The sequence below is a fragment of the Gallus gallus genome, chromosome 2, assembly GCF_016699485.2.
Source record: "Gallus gallus isolate bGalGal1 chromosome 2, bGalGal1.mat.broiler.GRCg7b, whole genome shotgun sequence".
NCBI lineage: Eukaryota > Metazoa > Chordata > Aves > Galliformes > Phasianidae > Gallus > Gallus gallus.
In genome coordinates, this window is record NC_052533.1 from 144,461,422 (window position 1) to 144,480,093 (window position 18,672).

General features: G+C 37.6%; 1 protein-coding gene across 8 annotated transcripts in view; it reads right to left on the reverse strand.

Annotated features, from left to right (window-relative positions):
* Positions 1-18,672, reverse strand: part of TRAPPC9 (trafficking protein particle complex 9) — a 474,624-nt gene that overhangs the window by 386,178 nt on the left and 69,774 nt on the right. For all 8 annotated transcript variants that reach the window (XM_015283239.4, XM_004940062.5, XM_040690620.2 and 5 more), the window contains 2 exons: positions 16,009-16,161; positions 2,796-2,920 (listed from right to left, as the gene is read on the reverse strand). In XM_015283239.4, coding sequence (XP_015138725.1) covers positions 2,796-2,920; positions 16,009-16,161 — 278 coding nt within the window. The remainder of the gene's footprint in view (positions 1-2,795; positions 2,921-16,008; positions 16,162-18,672) is intronic.

Genomic DNA, 18,672 nt, shown 5'->3' on the forward strand with positions numbered 1-18,672 from the left:
CTGAACTGTTCTGCAGCAACAAAGAGAAGCTGAAGTACCTTCTAAGGAGTGTTCAGGGTATTCAGACAGATTCATAAATATGCAGTATTTTGAGATTCAGGTTCAAAGTGAAATCTCTGACCAGCCCTCTTTTATGTATCCCAGCTTGCTACATTTTAGACAACTATGTACCTATTGAGCAAAAGTCTTTACATTTGGCAACAAACATACATTTACTTACTCCAAAAGATATCCAGCCTGAAGTCAAGCAAGATGAAAACAAAAACAGCCAATTCCACAGAACCCAGCCTAGACACATGCTGGCTGCATTTCTAAATGGTAAATTCACCCCATTATTTGCAATAACTACCTGTGATTTTAATTTGGAATTCGTCTGCCTTTAATTATAAGCCACTCATTTTTGTTTTGTTTTGTTTTCACCTGAACAACTCTGCCAAATAAGAGAGGAGATGTGAAGAGAAGTAAACAGACAGTAATAAACAGAAATAGCAGGCAGCTGGATACTATACCTTATCACACAAGGACTAGTAGTCAAAGGTAATGCAATCATGCAAATAGACAAATCTACTCAGTTGGAATTTCTTGAGGTCACTTGGCCAGTACCAGCCGTGTTATGCTCATATACACAGAGACGTAATTATGTGGGTAGAGTACGTTGAAACTAAAAATATTTCTGAGGGATTCTAAATAGTTCTGAACTATACAGACATTTTTAATCCAGGTACTGACTGATTTCTGGTGGCCCGACAGGAACAACCTGAGATAACATTTTTATTTATGACAACATGGTAAACATAAATGCAAGTTACAGAAATAGAGATTTGTTAAAATGGAATTAACCGTAACAGTAAATCACTCTACAGACATATTGACGGTGGTACTCTATTGTGCCATTCCCTCTCCTCATCCACAATAATCCTGTTTTTTAAATTTTGGACAAATATAAATCACATCTCTCCTCTCATGAAGATCTGCCTGCAGTCAGTCACCAGAATGCTATAATTCAAGTAATTAGATATGTAATTGTGTACACTTCCTCCAGATTTTTACTTCTGTGGCCTTTTCAAACACCCTGAGTTTTATTTTGCCTGTTGATTCTCTTCTAAGCATACTTCACAAAAAATGCAGTCTTAGCGATTAAAACGGTTCCAGAAGGGATGGTAACACTATAAATTGTTCAAGCATAAAACGTGCTGTACAACAGTCATAAATCAGGCTCAATACATAGGTAACGTTAGCGAGCAAGGATCCTTTAATGTTATCAGAATGTGTGTTCTCTGTTGAACATAGTTTTGGCTACCTGCAAGGTCCTTTGATTATAAAATGCAAAATAATTAATTCAAAATTTATTTTGTAAACCTAATAATAGAATCAAGCACATGCATTCCCAACAGACTGTTCTGCCATATAATGCTTAAAGAACACGTTCTTGCTTTACTGGTCTCCTTGCAACGACACCACACTGGTTGCCAGGACAACTGTCCAACAATCATGAAGTGCAACAAAAAGCTTTTTCCATTCATCTGGTACGTTGAAATTTTGAATTTCTGGATTTTTATTCCCTTTACATAATAATATTCCCCTTGCTTGCCTACATCACAAGTGTTCTGTAGAACAGAAGTTCTTTCACAAACTTCTAAATTTGAAAACTAAACATGGACATTTTATTAGCTTAAACCCCAAACTGCTTTCTCAGTCATGCTGATTTATCTTTATAAGCAATTGGGAAGTACCTTCTATGTGATAAAATACAAGGAAAGTCTTCACTAGCAGGGCTTTTTTTAATCATGTCATAGACAGTCATCATCCTTTTTGTAGTGAAAAATGAAATAGTAAGTTAATGGTACTAATAGCCCAAAAGAAGCACATCTACAAATTAACAGAATCATCTGTTTATCAGTCAAATGCAACTCCAAGCAACCTCACTGGGAAGAAAGAAAATTCAGATTTAAAATGAGCGATTAAAAAGAGCAAAGCCTACGTTTGCTTCCAGGTCAAAGACATGATAAGCCAAACATAGCTAAGTACAGAGCTAAATTCTGACAGAATGAACTAATGCAGAACATAGATTTGGGAAGGAAGAATATATAATATTATGTGGCACACAAAACATGCACAGAAGAGACCAATCAAGTCCAATAATACATTTCTTAAAAGCTCTGTAATTTTAATCTTAGATGTTCTCTCTTGAAAACCTGGTCAGCATGAAACCCTTCTTATTTCCCTGCTCAAAATAAGAAGTTACCATCTTCAGAAGGTTAAGATCTTCAACAGGAAAACTAACAGTAGTTTACCCCAGGGGAGCCTCTCTCAAAGTAAGCTCAGTGCAGATTCTACCCACGCAGCTGTTCTTTCATCCTGCTGCATTTACTTTTCATTTGGCCCTCTCAATTATTCTCTTTTACTTCTTGCACAAATCTATCTAAAAGGCTCAGTACTGCAAGTGTGAAAGTAAGACTTTGAACCTAAAATGTTTAGAAGGTACAAATCCTTCAGAACATTTCAACAGAAGAAAACAATGAATTCACAAAGAATCACTTTGCTATAGAGAATATAGTATAAGAAAGCAATATGAGGTGAAGAACTGACAGTTCCCTAAGCATACTCTACTGGTAACCAGCTCTTTACAAGTTCGGCTCTTCCCTTGATCTTGCTCCACCTTTATTCATTTGCTCTACAATTTCAAATACAAAACAAAGAAATATTTGCAAAAACAAACTTTTATTTTTTAATCACAGAACAAAGCATAATGCAGAACAATAAAAACAAATTTTACTTATTTTTATGTCACCTACCTTCACATGACTGAAGTCCCCACTTTTGCTGCTTTCTTGAGGGTTAATAGGTTTAGCCTCTACTCTTGGTTTGACAACTTGCCGAAAAGGACTGGAAAGTGGAAGTCCACTAACACTGATTCCATCTAGAAAAAGAATAATTTTTTTTTTTTTTTTTTTTTTGCTTTACATTAGGTTTTACTCCAATAAATCTATATTTCCTTTATTAAAGAGAAACTAATAAAAAACTAATATTTTATACAACGTGGCAAAAAAAAAAAAAAAAGATCATTTCACTGCATTCTTCTCTAGAAGCCAAAAAGTAAACAGGAAAACAACTAAACCTCTGTGAAACTCACAGGAAAATAAGGAAATCAAGTCTGAAAAAACATAACAGCAATGTCAGAGTTCATAATATATATTTCGTTTTAATATTTGCAATATTAAATAGGACAAAGATATAATTTTTGTGCTTTACTATCATTATGGTTCTAGTAAATGTTTAATATCTTTTAACAACTCCCAGTATTCCAAGTATATAATTCACATTAATAAATTATGTTACGTACTCATTGCCGATATTAAACATATAAAATAGATATATATATAAAATACTTCCTACATAGAACAAAGAATGGAAACTAGGCTTTATATTCTAACAGTCAACAAAAAGCTTAACAGAAATGGCATTTTTTATTGCTCACAAACCTGTGTAACTTGAAAGTAAAAAAAAAAATACACTATCATATTAGGTTTTGTGAGCCTACTGAAGCCACGTGCTAAATACAGATCCACTAAAATACAAGGCAATTACTGTTTAATAAAAACAAGGAACAACGAGAAAATTAAAAAAAAAATGAGTTTTAACATAAATTAATAACTATACTTACAATTACTACTCATAATTTGTTATTATATAAATTTACATCCAAAATCCAAAGAGTAGGTCTTTGCTTCTACAGTGTGCAAAATAAGTGCAATCCAGAAATACCAATTAAATACAGACAAAATCTCACACCTCAAAGAACACATATAACTACACACAAACGAAACACCAAATTATTATGGAATCACTGAATCCTTAGAGTTGGAAGTGACCTTTCAAGGTCAACTAGTCCAGCTCCCCTGCAATGACCAGGGACACCTACAGGTACATCAGGGTGATCAGATCCCCATCCAGCCTGACCCTGAATGCCTCCAGGGGTGGGGCAGCCATCACCTCTCTGGGCAACCTGTGCCAGTGCTTCATCAACATTATCATAAGAATAAATACAAAAACCAAACAGACTTCTCCTTTGGAAACTGCCCTTTTGTAATTATACTCGCTAAATCATATACCAAATCCATGGATAACTTCAAATCTGGACATGTTGTATATACATTTCTCAAAGGCTCAAATGAGAAGAGCAAGGTCAAGCATATTTTTTTTTTTGCCTCATTGAAATCCTATTTCACAGGCATTTCAATAAGAAAACAATGGACAATTTCCATATTTCTTTACTTCCAAATACATTAACTAATTGTTTAAAAATACACCTTAATTCAGCCTTAAATACAGATCATTCTGAATAACATCAGATTTGAAGACGTTGATTTGGTAGAGTTACTCAATAGTCAAAGAACTAACATGTATTCCACAGACAATGAAACTGGACCAAAGAAAAACCTTAAGTGAAAACAATGATTTTTTTTCTCAGATATTTTCACCAACAGCTGCCAGCAACATCATCTGCTCTATCAAACCACAGCATTCAAGGTGTCTTTAAAAGGTCAATAACTTTTAGAGATTCAAGCAACAGTTGTATTCACCATATATCGATGTCGGCAAACCAAAAGAGCACAAGGAAAACATGCTGTACTGCTCTAAAATTTATGCCCCATAAGCCTCGTTCTTCTCACAGATTGAATTTTTCTTCTAATCCTTATAAACACTCGTATTAGAATAAATATTTGTTCCACATGAGCTCACTGCAGAAACTCAATCATCAGCATCTAACTGACAAAAAAAAACAGAAGCGAGTGAGATTAGCAAAGCTACAAATGGAAAAGACAAACATACGGATATCCTGGAAAACTGAAAACAAAATCAGCTAAATAGTATTTCATTAAAAATGTTCAGCAACAGTGAAGAAAGCCTTTGCTCTGATAGCTATGCTAAATCGTGCTGTATTCTACCCCATGAATATCAGGGAAAAGGAAGGGACATCAGAGCAAGAACTCTGCGTGGGATAATTGTTATTTCACTTTTCATCTACATAAGAAATAGTTAAGTATCAAACACATCCAGTCCAGCTCTTAGCACCTCTTAAAAGTCAACTTAGATCAGAGCAAATTCACTTACTAGACCAAGGTTTGAAACAGTCATACACTAGAACATTCAAGCAAGCTTTCCAACAGCACTGATGGTAAATGAGAGAGCTTGGAAATCCATTCTTTTTAAAGAAAATTAGAAGATTTAACCAGAGGAAAAATATTATTTTAAAACTGATTAATTAATTCCATTGGTTCTGTAATTAGAACAGAAGTTGAAAATTTTTTGTGTATACAACTGCACAAAACAAAAGGAAAAGAACCAAACATGAAATATTGCATGGCAGTTGTCTTATCTTCCATTTTCACACCAGGCCCAAGGTTTCTCTTCTTTAAGGTAAGAAAACTAAAGATCCTGTTAATTATTCTGCCTTTTAAATCCCCATTTTATTTTCATTTTTCTTCAAAACAACCCAGACAAACTTTTGCTTACACTGTTTCAAGGGAAAGGGAAGAATTTTTTCATCTCTGAACTCAGAGCAAAAAAAGGTAGGACAACAAAGAGAACACTGATTTTTGCCTTAGGCTAAAAGAAAAGTCTCAGGTTATCACATGAGTGTTCAAACTTTAGTTTCAACTCATGGCACTGTGATGCAATATATAATTGGGCCCAGTGCCAGGCCACGTGTCATACTTTAAATGACTTACTCCTTCACAACTGTATGGCAACCTCACCATGCCAGGTGACTGTGCTGCCAGCAGACAAACATAATCAGCGTTCTAGCAATCTTTTTAAATTTATTTTGCTTTTTCAGGCATGTGACCAGGCAGCAAAGTTTGTTCTGTATTTTACAACTTGATCCTTTGCAATGCATTCCTTGGTCTCACTAAGAGACCAAGGAAACATGTTCTATCAAAAGCACTGGTAAGCTGCTGAACTTGGTGACTGCAGGTGAAAGAAGGTAATAGATAAATGTAAATAACTCTACCAGAAATGTTTATTTACTTCACATTTATATTTTTTTGAGTTGTCAAACTGTAAATACACTTCATTTTCTTTCATTAAGTTTAGAGATTTGAATATGCTACATCCTCCAGGTCCATAATGCTAATCAGCTCGAGTAGCCTCTCACTATAAAAAGAACAATTGTCTTGCCACTTGGTCCAGAAATCTTTCTGATTTCAGGAATTCACATTGAACATTTCCATGGTAACAGCACATGACCAACACTTTTTCCATGGTAACTGCAAAAAAAGCAGCATGATTTTCCAACATCACAGTCTTTGCTGTCATAACAGAGTGAAATCTCTTCCCAGCATTTCCTATCTCCTCTCAAATGTTAAGTAAATTGTCAGTTTAACTTCATTAGCCACTTTTGCACTACGCTGCACAGTTGAATCCTGCAGAGTCCCATAATTGATCAAGGTAGAGTTTACAAAGGCAGTTCAACATAAAGATTTACAAGCCTCTGACTGAAGTGTCACAGAAGCTGCCTTGTGGCAGCTCCTCTTCAGTTCAAATCCACAGCCCTGTTGCAGTGCACTGCTGTGCAACAATCACTGGCTTTGCCCAGACAACCAAAGTACATAAGCTTTTAAATAAATACATCATAATTATGGTAACTGCAAACTCTATAGCAAGTGCACAGTGGGCACAGGCCAAGAGAGAAGCAGCAGAGGGACTCCAGAACCGAAGAGGTGGAGGGCAGAAGGGGCTCCAGGCCCACAGAAAGGATTCTTTTGTAGCCCCACAGAGTCCACGTGGAGCATAATCTTTACCCTGCAGCACATCTCTGCCCTGCAGCCTGGGAGAGCTCACACCACAGCAGGGAGACATTTGAGGTGGACCAAGCTCTCGCATAGCTCAGAGATCAGTGATCAGCAGTGCACAGCTGATGTGAAGGCCTGTAGTCAGTGATGTTCCCCAGGGGTCTGTACTTGATCCAGACTTGTTCAATATCTTCATCAATGACCTAGATGAATGGATAGAGTCCCTCCCCCCAGCAATTTTGCTGATGATACAAGGCTGAGAGGAGTGGCTGACACACAAGAAGGCTGTGCTACCATTCTAGGATACTTGGACAGAGCGGAGAGTTGGGCAAGGAGGAACCTGATGAGATTCAGCAAGGGCAAGCTTAGAATCCTACACCTGAGGAGGAAAAAACACATACATCACTGCACGTTAGAAACTGACTTGCTGGAGAGGAGCTGTGAGGAGAAGGACCTGGGGATCCTGAAGGACGACAGGTTGGCCATGAGCCAGCTGCATGCCTTTGTGGCCAAGAAGGCCAACAATATCCTGGGTTGCATTAAAAAGAGTGCAGCCAGCAGGTTGAGGGAGGAGATATTCAGCATGGAGAAGACTGAGAGGAGATCTTATCAATGCTCATAAATACCTGATGAATGAGAGACAAGTGAATGAGGCCAGGCTCTTTTCAGCCATGCCTGGCAATAGGACAAGGGGCAATGGACAGAAACTGGAAGTTCCATCTGAACACGAGGAAAAGATTGTTTGAATGTGACTGAGCACTGGAACGTGTTGCCCAGAGAAGTTATGGAGTCTCCTTCCCTGGAGATATTCTAAACCCACCTGGACAGGTCCCTGTGGAACCTACTCTAGGGAACCAGCTTTAGCAGGAGGTTGGAATAGATATCTCCAGAAGTCCATTCCAATCCCAGTGATTCTGATTCTGTGATTTCCTGAAGGAGCTGCAGCTCTTAGGAGCCCTGCAGAAGCAGAGTGTTCCTGAAGGGCTGTAGTCAGGACAGGGCCTCACTGGAGCAGGGCAGTATGAGGACAAGGGGGCGACTGAGAGGGGCTGAGTGATGGGCTGAGCCCAACACCCATCCCATCCTCTGCACCACCTGGGGAGAGGGACAGGGGGTGAAATTGGGCCTGGGAATGGGAGAGAAAGATCTGTTTTGATTTTTTGTTCTCAGCAACCGAATCTACTTATATAGAATCATACATCATACCATAGAATCATATCATAGAATGGCCTGGGTTGAAAAGGACCACAATGATCATGGAGTTTCAAACCCCCTGCTATGTGCAGGGTTGCCAACCACCAGACCAGGCTGCCCAGAGCCACATCCAGCCTGGCTTTGAATGCCTCCAGGGATGGGGCATCCACAACCTCCTTGGGCAACCTGTTCCAGTGTGTCACCACCCTCTGTGTGAAAAACTTCCTCCTAGTATCTAACCTAAACCTCCCCCATCTCAGTTTAAAACTATTCCCCCCTGTCCTATCACTATCCACACTTGTAAACAGCAGATCCTTCTCCTGCTTATACGCTCCCTTCAAGTATTGGAAGGCTGCAATGAGGTCTACCCGGAGCCTTCTCTTTTCCAAACTAAACAAGCCCAGTTCCCTCAAACTTTCCTATTAATTTTTAATTAATAAATTAAATCGATTTTCCTGAGGTTGACGCTGTCTTGCCTATGACAGCAATTGCTAAGTGATCTCCCAATCTTTATCTCAATCCATACACTTGTTTATCTTGCTTTTGTCCCCATTCTGTTGAGGAAGGGTGAGCAAGCAGTTGGGTGGATGCTCAGCCCTCATCCGAAGTTATCCTACCAGAGATTCAAAATAATAAAAGTCCTGTAGTAACACCTTTATCTGTGAGTACTTTTGCAGAATGAAATTATAATCAAAGACATTAATCCAAATTTTTGTATGGAATTTGAACACAGAACATGAAAACAAAGTGTCCTCTGAACTGAGATATCTATTTTTTTCATTTTTCTGACAGGCATGTGAGCATGACAAATTTGGAGTAAAAAGCTTCTTGATAGGCAATTGTTCTTAAGAATATTGTAAAAGTTTCAAAATACTTTCAGCACAAAGAAAAAAATACTAAACTAGCTCATGACAGGAGACAGAATACTTGCCAAACACAAATATACTTTCTTTTTCTTAGGAAAAAAGAACAAGTGATCTTGCATTCTGTTGGAAGTGAAAATTCCACAGAATTCTAGGAACTTGCAGTCCCCAGACAGAGTAACAACATCTTGCTTTTGGCTGGAATAGTTAATTTTCTTCATTGTAGCTCCAATGGTTTTATGTTTTGGATTTATTATGAAAATAAGCATTGATATTACCCCAATGTTTCAGCTGTTGCACAGCAGCGCTTACATTATGTCAAGGACTTTGGGATTTCTCACACTACCATGCCTGCAAGTAGGTGGAGGCGCACAAGGAACTGGGAGAGGGTACAAACAGGTTAGGTGATCCAAAGTGTCCAAAGGGGTCTCTCATACCACATGGCATCGTGCTCAGAAATAATAACTGAGTGGGGATAATGGCATACTTGGTTGCCTACAGGGTGTTAAACCACAACAAATAGGAAAATGATACAAGAACAGCTTGTGTCAGAGACCAGAGAACTGTGCAATATTATCTGCTTCACTCTTCACAGTACAAATGGGTAATAAAATGCAGTTCCTTCCCTCTTTATACACACTAAGCACAGGGCACCACAGGTAGCAGTACTCCAGGCGATGCTACAAGGAATGCTTGAACTCACTGGCTCCAGGGGACAGAGCACAGACAGCACCCAGTAGAGCAAGCACTCCACTGAGACTCCATTACAGTTGATAAGGATAAAAGTAATAATTAACAATAGGAAATGCAGTATAAGGTTAAACTCTTGAGGTTGTTGAATTAACTGAATAAGCACTGGAAAGTTGAACTCAGTAAGAGCATAAGTGAAATGTAAAATTCATAATCAAAGACTAGAGCATATTTTTGCACACTACATAAGATGCTGAAGTAAATAACTTTGGTCACAACAACCCCAGGCAACCATACAGGCCTGCGGAGGAGTGGCTGGAAAGCTGCCTGATGGAAAGGGATCCTGGTGTACTGATGGACAGTCCGCTGAGTATGAGCCAGCAGTGTGCCCAGGTGGCCAAGAAGGCCAACGGCATCCTGGCTTGGATCAGGAATGGTGTGGCAAGCAGCACTAGGGAAGTCATCCTGCCCCTGTACTCAGCATCAGTGAGGCCTCACCTCGAGTACTCTGTTCAGTTTTGGGCACCTCAGTACAGAAAGGACATGGAGGTGCTGGAGCAGATTCAAAGAAGGGCAACAAGGCTTGTGAAGGGCTTGGAGAATACGCCCTGTGAGGAGAGGCTGAGGGAACTGGGACTGCTTAGTCTGGGGAAGAGGAGACTGAGGGGAGACCTCATTGCTCTCTTCCAATACCTGAAAGGTGCTTACAGTGAGAGGAGGGTTGGTCTCTTCTCACTGGTGACAGGACGAGGGGAAATGGCCTTAAGTTACACCAGGGTAGGTTTAGGTCAGATATTAGGAAACACTTCTTTACAGAAAGGGTTGTTAACCACTGGAATTAGGCTCCCCAGGGAGGTGGTTGAGTCACCATCCCTGGATGTGCTTAAAAACCATTTGGATGTGGTACCTGGGGACATGGTTTAGCGGAGGGCTGTTAGAGTTCGGGTAGTATGGTTAGGTCATGGTTGGACTTGATGATCTCTGAGGTCTTTTCCAACCTGAGTGATACTACGATTTTATGAACCTCTGTAAAGAAACAGCACAACAGGAAACTTAACAGGATGATGGATCATTAAGCCTGTATGTTCTAATGAGAAATTTATTACTTTTTGCCTCATGTCTGTCTTATCTATTTTCTTTGTAAAGATTTGGGGCCTAAAATACCTCTTACTGTATGTTTGTGTAGCAGCTTGTACAACTGACACAGGCTGAAGTCCTACAGTATTTACATAGTTTTAAAAAACTAAAATCCGTAACAGTCAAATTATGTGACATGATAGATGGATTCAAAGGGATTTGGAAGAGAAAAAAGGCAGCTTGTCTTCTGTAAACACTGAAGCTGGAATTTAAGAAAATCTGTAAGAAATTCTCAAAAAAAAAATTTAAATAATAAGGTGATGAATTTAATGGAGGACAGAAGCATTCATCATTAAAGAAAAGACTCATTTACTCTGATTAGAAGTGCGACTAAAACGAAAATTAACATCAAAGTTGAGACCAAAAAAAAAAAAGAAATAACTGAGAAAATATTCTGAATGATTAAATGAAATAACAACCAAAAGTAATGACATACATGTGATCATACTGAAATATCTCTTAGGACTTCTGACATCATCATCAATAAGATGATTATCCTAATAGAATTATCTAGGCTACTTGATTTTTCAGACCTGACAAGACTCAAAACCAAGTATCTTTGTAACAAAGAAATATCTTATCTGTAAGCTACGTAAGAGTAAGAACATTAAGTGAATAAAATCTAGCTATGAAATTGAAGCAACAAAGCAATTCTGAAATAGATGTACAATGGTCTCATATACCAATATTAAAAATATATTCAAGATCACTGCTTTTAGAAATACACTACTATCTCTGCAACCTTTTTTCCCCCAGAGAAGAGAGACTTAGGGCACAATTTTGCTTCTCTTAGCATGTAATTAGTTAGTTCCTTTGATGAGTTTATGTATTTAAACAGTCTCGCATCTGTCTTTAGGTCCCCTATGCACAGAATGAACAAACAATAACATTTCTGCATAATGAAGTATTTGCTGCAGTTTAATTTACTTTGCAAAACATTATCCTCATTTAATAGAAGCTTTTTTCAAAGACTTTTTCTCACTAACAAGTTACCAATTATAAAGCAATCCAAAAGAGCAGCTATTGTTTTTGTCCTGCTTAACATCAGGGAAAACGTAGATTTCAAAAATTAAGCTATAAAGACTTGAAAGAAGAACTAATTATATTCATGATGTGAACATCCTGTAGAAATCCTTCATCTAGCAGCAGGGAGACACCTTACTGCTGAAGCTCCTTAAGCCAGGCTGTATCAAGCAATACAGTGCTTCCTCCTGTCTTACAGAGTACAACTGCCTTGGGATTGCATTAAATACATACACAGAATTTCCTGACCACAGAATCAAGAACACAAATAGAAGGGACTCTGAACCCAGCACAGGGATGGAAGATGTGAAATGTTCAGAGAACCCCTATAGATCTTTGGCAACTATCTCCAAATATAAGCCTTGTTTTCCTAATTTTAAATAATAAAGAGTCCTAAGTACATCTGCCCAGCTGTTTCAACTGCTTGCAAAGCAATTACTTCTGAAGACAGGAAGGAATGGCAATGCAGACTGTGACAGAAGCACTCAATGACAGGTTTTAATGGGACACACGTACTTCTGTGTTATTGTCTGGTGTGTTACTAGGCTGTATTCACATAAATGCAAGTCTCAGAGTTGAAGCCTAAACAACACAGAGAATGGCATGCTCCTGGCACAACAGCTAGGATCTTATGAAGCTCATTGACTGGGCACTAATACGTCAAATGAAATTCAACAGAAATAAATAGGAAAAAAATCCCAATCTTACATGTGAAATAAGAGACTTCTCAGCATATCATTACTGTTCATAAGCAAGATTGTAGAGCTGTGACTCATAGAATCAGAAACCAACCAATGAATGTTGAACAACAGTCAGAAAAAAAGTAAATAAAGCTGTGCATTATTGTAAGGTGATAAATAGAAGACAACAAGGAGCATTGTTTGGTCATTACATAAGTACACAGATTGCCTTTCAAATAGTGTATATAGACTTTTGAAAGGATATAGAACCAAAAGCATTCAAAAGGGACAATAATGCTGATAAATGTAGGGAACTTTTCCCACAACAAGGTCAGGAAAGCCAAACATAAATCTTCACATCGAGAAAGGGACCACTGTGAAAATAACACTGGAAAAAATGTGTAGCACCATGAGTATTGATAAGATGTTTAGAAGATGGACTGCTATCTGCTTCTTGAAATACAAGGAAATATATAATATTGGAAGGATACCACTAGGCTGAAAACTGACAAAAATAATTTAGCTGTGCATCTTCTTTGTACCGTATGGATAGGACTGGCAGAGTGCAAAGAAGTTTATGAAGGAGAAACACACTGAGAATGCAGACAATGCCTAACAACAGAGAAACTGTACCCAATTCTGGAAGTTCCTGAGCTAACAACAGTTGGAACCCAAACACGTAAAGGAAAGTCACATGTATGTTCATAATTTTCCCTATCTTCTCCCACAGGCATCTGCTCTTAGCCATTATCACAGCCAGGATATTGGACTAGACGGTCATTGATCTGATCCTGTACAGCCAGTCATGTGTTTTCACTTCCTTTAATCTGGAAGAGCATCTAACATTTTTCTTTACCAGACTGTATACCATCAACACACAAGAATTAGATCAGCAATTTTGATTGATAACTTAGTTTACTTTCCAAGTGGGTAAGTGTATTATCAGAAACATCTGTAATTTGTCCTTTCTGTGCTATGTTCTGATTATAAACAAAAGGAAGCAATTTCAGCAGCAAGTGAAAACAGATCAAAGTAACAGATGCCCTGCTAAGGGCATTACTTTTAAAAGACACAAGTATTTTGATCATCACTGCAAATCTGGCCTTCAAAAGCAGAAGGTAACATAGCTACCATAAGATTAAAAGATGTGTCATAATTGCCATTGACTTTCTGAGTTCAGTGTTGTCCTTCATATCAGGACATTCCCTGCTCCTTTAAAATGTGCTGTATTTGTAAAATTTCGAAGAAACACGAATTACAGTAGAGAGTGAAAATATTAATGTACATAGTGTTTCTAGTAATACTTTTGAAGTACAGGTGGTACTTGTCACCTAGACACTAATGGATCTTATTCCTTTATCATTACTGAAAAAGGAAAGGTTAACTACCTCCAGTCTGCAGTTGGACAACACTTCAGAGAAGCTGCAGACAGAAATAAGGGAAAAACGCTGATCGAAGATTTTTTCCATAGGTGATCACACAGAAATTAGATACAGGTTATTCAAAAGAAAAAAAAAAAAAAAAAAGCAGCACTGTTCCACAGCTACTTCAAGTCAGTAACAAGAAGAAGGTAATCACAGACTCACAGAATGGCCTGGGTTGAACAGGACCACAATGATCAACCCCCCTGCTATGTGCAGGGTTGCCAACCACCAGACCAGACTGCCCAGAGGCACATCCAGCCTGGCCTTGAATGCCTCCAGGGATGGGGCATCCACAGCCTCCTTGGGCAACCTGTACCATCGTGTCCCCATGCTCTGTGAAAAACTTCCTACTAAAATCCAACCTAAACTTCCCCTGTCTCAGTTTAAAACCATCCCTCCTTGTCCTACTGCTATCCACCCTCGTAAACAGTCATAAAGCAAGTTAACTTCTTCTACAATGCATTTTGTTTGTACCTTATTTCATCTAAAAAACTGCTTGGCCTGTGTAGCTTTCAATCGCATTTGAACATTTTTGAGGAAGGGAAAATAGCAGAAAAAAGTTTTCTTTTGAAAGTCACAAAAATAAAGAAATCAAGAGAACTGGCACTGAAGACCATAATGTCTACCTTTGCAATACTGACCTTCGTAATTACTTTAAGTTACGTTGATTACAATTACGTTGATCAAGTTTCTTCTCATATCCATGACTCAGATTTCTTTTCCATTAACACCAACTAGTAGGGTAATTCCAAACAACATTGAAGCTTCTGAAGTTAAACTTACATTTTGAATTAACTGGCCTACACAATTTCTATACAAAGTAATGGACAAGGAATTGAATTATGAGCTCATAAAAGCCTTTAGAAAATAAGCGAGCAATAAGTCATTGAAATTTCCATGGCGATATCATCAGCAAGGGAACATGAAGACCAGCAGTTCAGGGATCTGCAAGAAGTGCAGTATTTTATGCTCCTAAAACAGTAAAATAATTCAATAGTTCCCCTATTCTCCAGGTCTGTAAATTTGTTTCATAAAATTTGTGATGTACGGAATTACATTTCCTATAAGGGACGTTTCTCTAAACCTCAGTTCCCAAGTATCTGTGTTTTCATTGGAATTTCAGGGTGCCTTCCCTTCTTCCTTCCATCAAAAATTTTTACAGCCTTTGCATAGTAATAATTAAGAAATGGAGTCTTGCAAAGTAAGTCTTAGCATAGCAACATTACATTTTGTGTCTTAGTCTTTTTTTAAATGTATTTTACACTTAGAAAGCTTAAAAACTAAGGAGTATTTAAAACTTTAACTCTTCATAAAATTTTTGTTTAAAAGCATTTGCAAGATGACTCACAGAACTCAGTGCTTTTGGCTTTGAATAAGCTATGCATGCCATTTCACTGCAGTTTTTCTATATTGAAAAATATTTGTATTGTAAATATTAATTACATGAATAACGCACACCTGGAAGTGAATTCTGGGAGAAGTTGAAGTAATAATTACGATATGGTTCTCTTTAAGATATATAAATGCTACGTTTCATCAAGTTAATCCAATTACTGTAAATATATCAGACAAGTGAAAAAATACAGAGTATAGCAATTACTCCAGTAAGACTGTATTCATGATAGAGAGGAAATCCTCATTACAAGTATCTGGCACTTGTAATTTGGCATCATTCTAATACAAGCAAACATTGTTGTTTCCTCTTCATAAAAAGCTATGAGTTTAAGCATAGGAAAATAGAGATATTTGAGGGATTACACCCTACATTCCAGTATGACGCTTCTGCCAAAACTGCTATCAGCCACTACTAACTCTACAATCTTGTGAAACAAAATACCCAACTTCATGTTAATTTCTCTCTGAAGCACATCTAAAAGATGTTTACAAACTCTATTTTTCTCCATCTTCTTAATGATACAAAAATACACATCAGAAGCAATCTCTATCAAGAAAAAAAATTAAAAGATAGCAAGATGGTGTCTCATGACAAAGTTTGGTCAAGCGATCATGCACACAGCTGTCACAAAAATTCAGTCTTCAATCCATAATCTTCACTGGAGAGCTGCTTCTGCATTACAAGTTATAAATATTAAAACATGAAACCACATCACACACTGTATTTTAAAGAATGGCACAAGAACTGGATAACTGCTTCTCAGTGGTTCACAAAACAGTGCTGAGGAAGAGGAAATTAAGAACTCACCATCATTGAGATCCTGCAGAAGATTTTCTTGGCATGAGAAGTCCAGCTTCACTTTAATGTTTACAACAAATGTTGCGATCTTCCCAGGTTTTAGAGGAAACTGGGAGAGTGTATCTTCTAGCTTCCAACTCAGGAAGTCTCCATACAACTTCTCTGCATTAAAATAAGCAAATATTTCATAAGAATAATCACTGTGATAAGAATATTTCATTTCATAACTGTTGTGCAGAACATTAACTGATTTCTCATTTTCTGTTTAAATTTTAAGATACTTAGACGTAAGACATCAGGAATGAACACTAGAAGATGTCAGAGCTTTTACAGAGACTGACCTGAAAGCATATAGATCACAAAAGTGAAAATATAAATTTAGGTGAAGAATAAAAACCAGAAAAAAAAAATACATATACTGTGCCATAGGCAGCATTAAATATAAATTGTGTATACTCAAAAACATAGCCCGAAAAGTTTGTGTAGCTCTGAATCTCCTAGGCTCCCACTAAGGAAATGGCACATTAAAAAAAAGAAAAAAAATCAAGATATTACACCAAAATAAATCAGTTACAATTCTGAAACACCTGTGGTATCACTACACAGCTAGCTAATAAGCAACAGGGAAGACAATGAAGGCCATCAGCATTCAGTTATTTATAAAGAAAATAAAGCCCTTTCTCAAAACTGAGAAGCACAAAGTAAGCAACATTCAAACATTAAGAATAGCACCAGGTAGGAGCAGTTTGCTTAAAAGATATTAAATAAATGATTTCTCATTGGTTCTCATGGCATGTAACAAGTCGTTACTCTGTCCTATGCCTGAAGCACCATAACGTAATATGAGGAAGAGAACAAAAACAAAAAACATCATTTATTGCTCATCTGCAATAGACTGAGATCCTTTAACCAGTTATGCAGCCTCCTTAGTACTCCAAGAACATCAAACGATCCATTGTGAAGCAAAGAAGAGCAGAGGTCAATACCACTTCAGGAAGAAGGGTGAGCTGCATTAAGTTCCAAGATGTACCAAAAACTGAAGTCATGGATATGTAAGTGCCCTGTCCCTGCAGGCGTTCAAGGCCAGGTTGAATGGGGTCCTGGGCAGCCTGGTCTGGTTGGCGGCCCTGCCTGTGGCAGTGGGGTTGAAGATTTGTGATCATTGAGGTCCCTTCCAACCCAAGCCATTCTATGATTCTATGACTATATGATTAAGTGCCTTCAGCAAAAGTAATCCATGGTATTCTATCAAGTTTATGAAGTCTGCATAAGGGATTTTTATTATTATTTTTTTAGACAGAAGAGGTTTCTGAGTACTGGAACAATTTAACACAGCTGCCTCTAGAAGTAGCAGGTGGTGACTGCCTTTGCATCACTTGTTCACCTGTTTTCTTTTTTCTTCTTATTGCAAGCCATGAGTTTTCTCACCTTTGCCCCTGCAGTTCTCGCCCACGTCCATGGCAGCAGGGGAGTGTAGGTGTGCAACTCAGTGGGAGTGAGCCCACCACATCCATAAATCCATTAATATTTGCAAGATCATAAACAGGTAAACACTGACAGAAAGGTCTATTTATGTAACAAAAACTTGATGGTTTTACTGGGAGCATTTCAGATATATTTACTGATTCATAGCAACACGTATCACTGCAAAAAAAATGCTGACAAATTATTCTAAAGGCTCATTTAAAAACAATTCAAACAATGTTTTGCATAAGGAGCAGAGAAAGTCACAGAGCTCATTTCTGCTCCATACCAGCCTACTACATTTACAAGCAAGTTAGTGCATTGGCACTTCAGGGCCTTTCCACAGTCACCATCTTTGAGAAAATAGTGGGAAGACTGTCTCAGTTGCAATCTAGAATAAAAGATCTAACAAGAATAATTAGAATTCCTGTCAAAAGTTCATTAATTTGCCCAGAAACAGCTGCATCCAGAAAAACAAGTGAATATTTTTCCATTAACTTCTACCTAAATGATAAATGCTTTGCCTGAAATAATTGTCTTCATTCTTCCCTCATCAAATCAATATTATAGACTTCTCTATAAAACCAAAAATATGGTAAAAATAAAAAATCCTACTAATAGTTGTTTCCATAAAGTCACCTCCATCTCATCCAATGATTTAGCTCTAACAATCTCATTGCTCCAATTTTCATTCATTTTCATGAAAATAGATTTTAAAAGTAGAGCAATCTCTATTCCCTGTTCCTGATAAGTAAAAACATAATATGCTACAGGCATATTTTTCCTCAGAGCAAGCAAAGCAAAATGACATATCCCAAGTACTTGAGTTTACTTCCAGCTTAAAGAACAAGTTGTTTCCAAAACGTATTTTCATTAAGCAAAAAATTTATTTGAAGATATTAAAGGTGAAAAGACCTTCTGAGTGAAAACAACCCTGCAAGTATTATGGCAACCCAACAAATACTCTCTGATTTAACACTTATAATTATGAGACAAAGTCTGAATGCTCATGTTGAAAGTTAAACAGCAAAGAAAAAATCAAGTTAAATATTAACTATTATTGGTTTATAGCTCGTTATTATTTTCTTTACCTTGTTTAGCGGTCAATATCACAATGAATTATATCACAACACTGGGATTCAAACCCTTCAGTTGTGTGGAAAATATTCTTATTTTCCATTCACTTGTTTCCAGAGACTAAAATTTGCA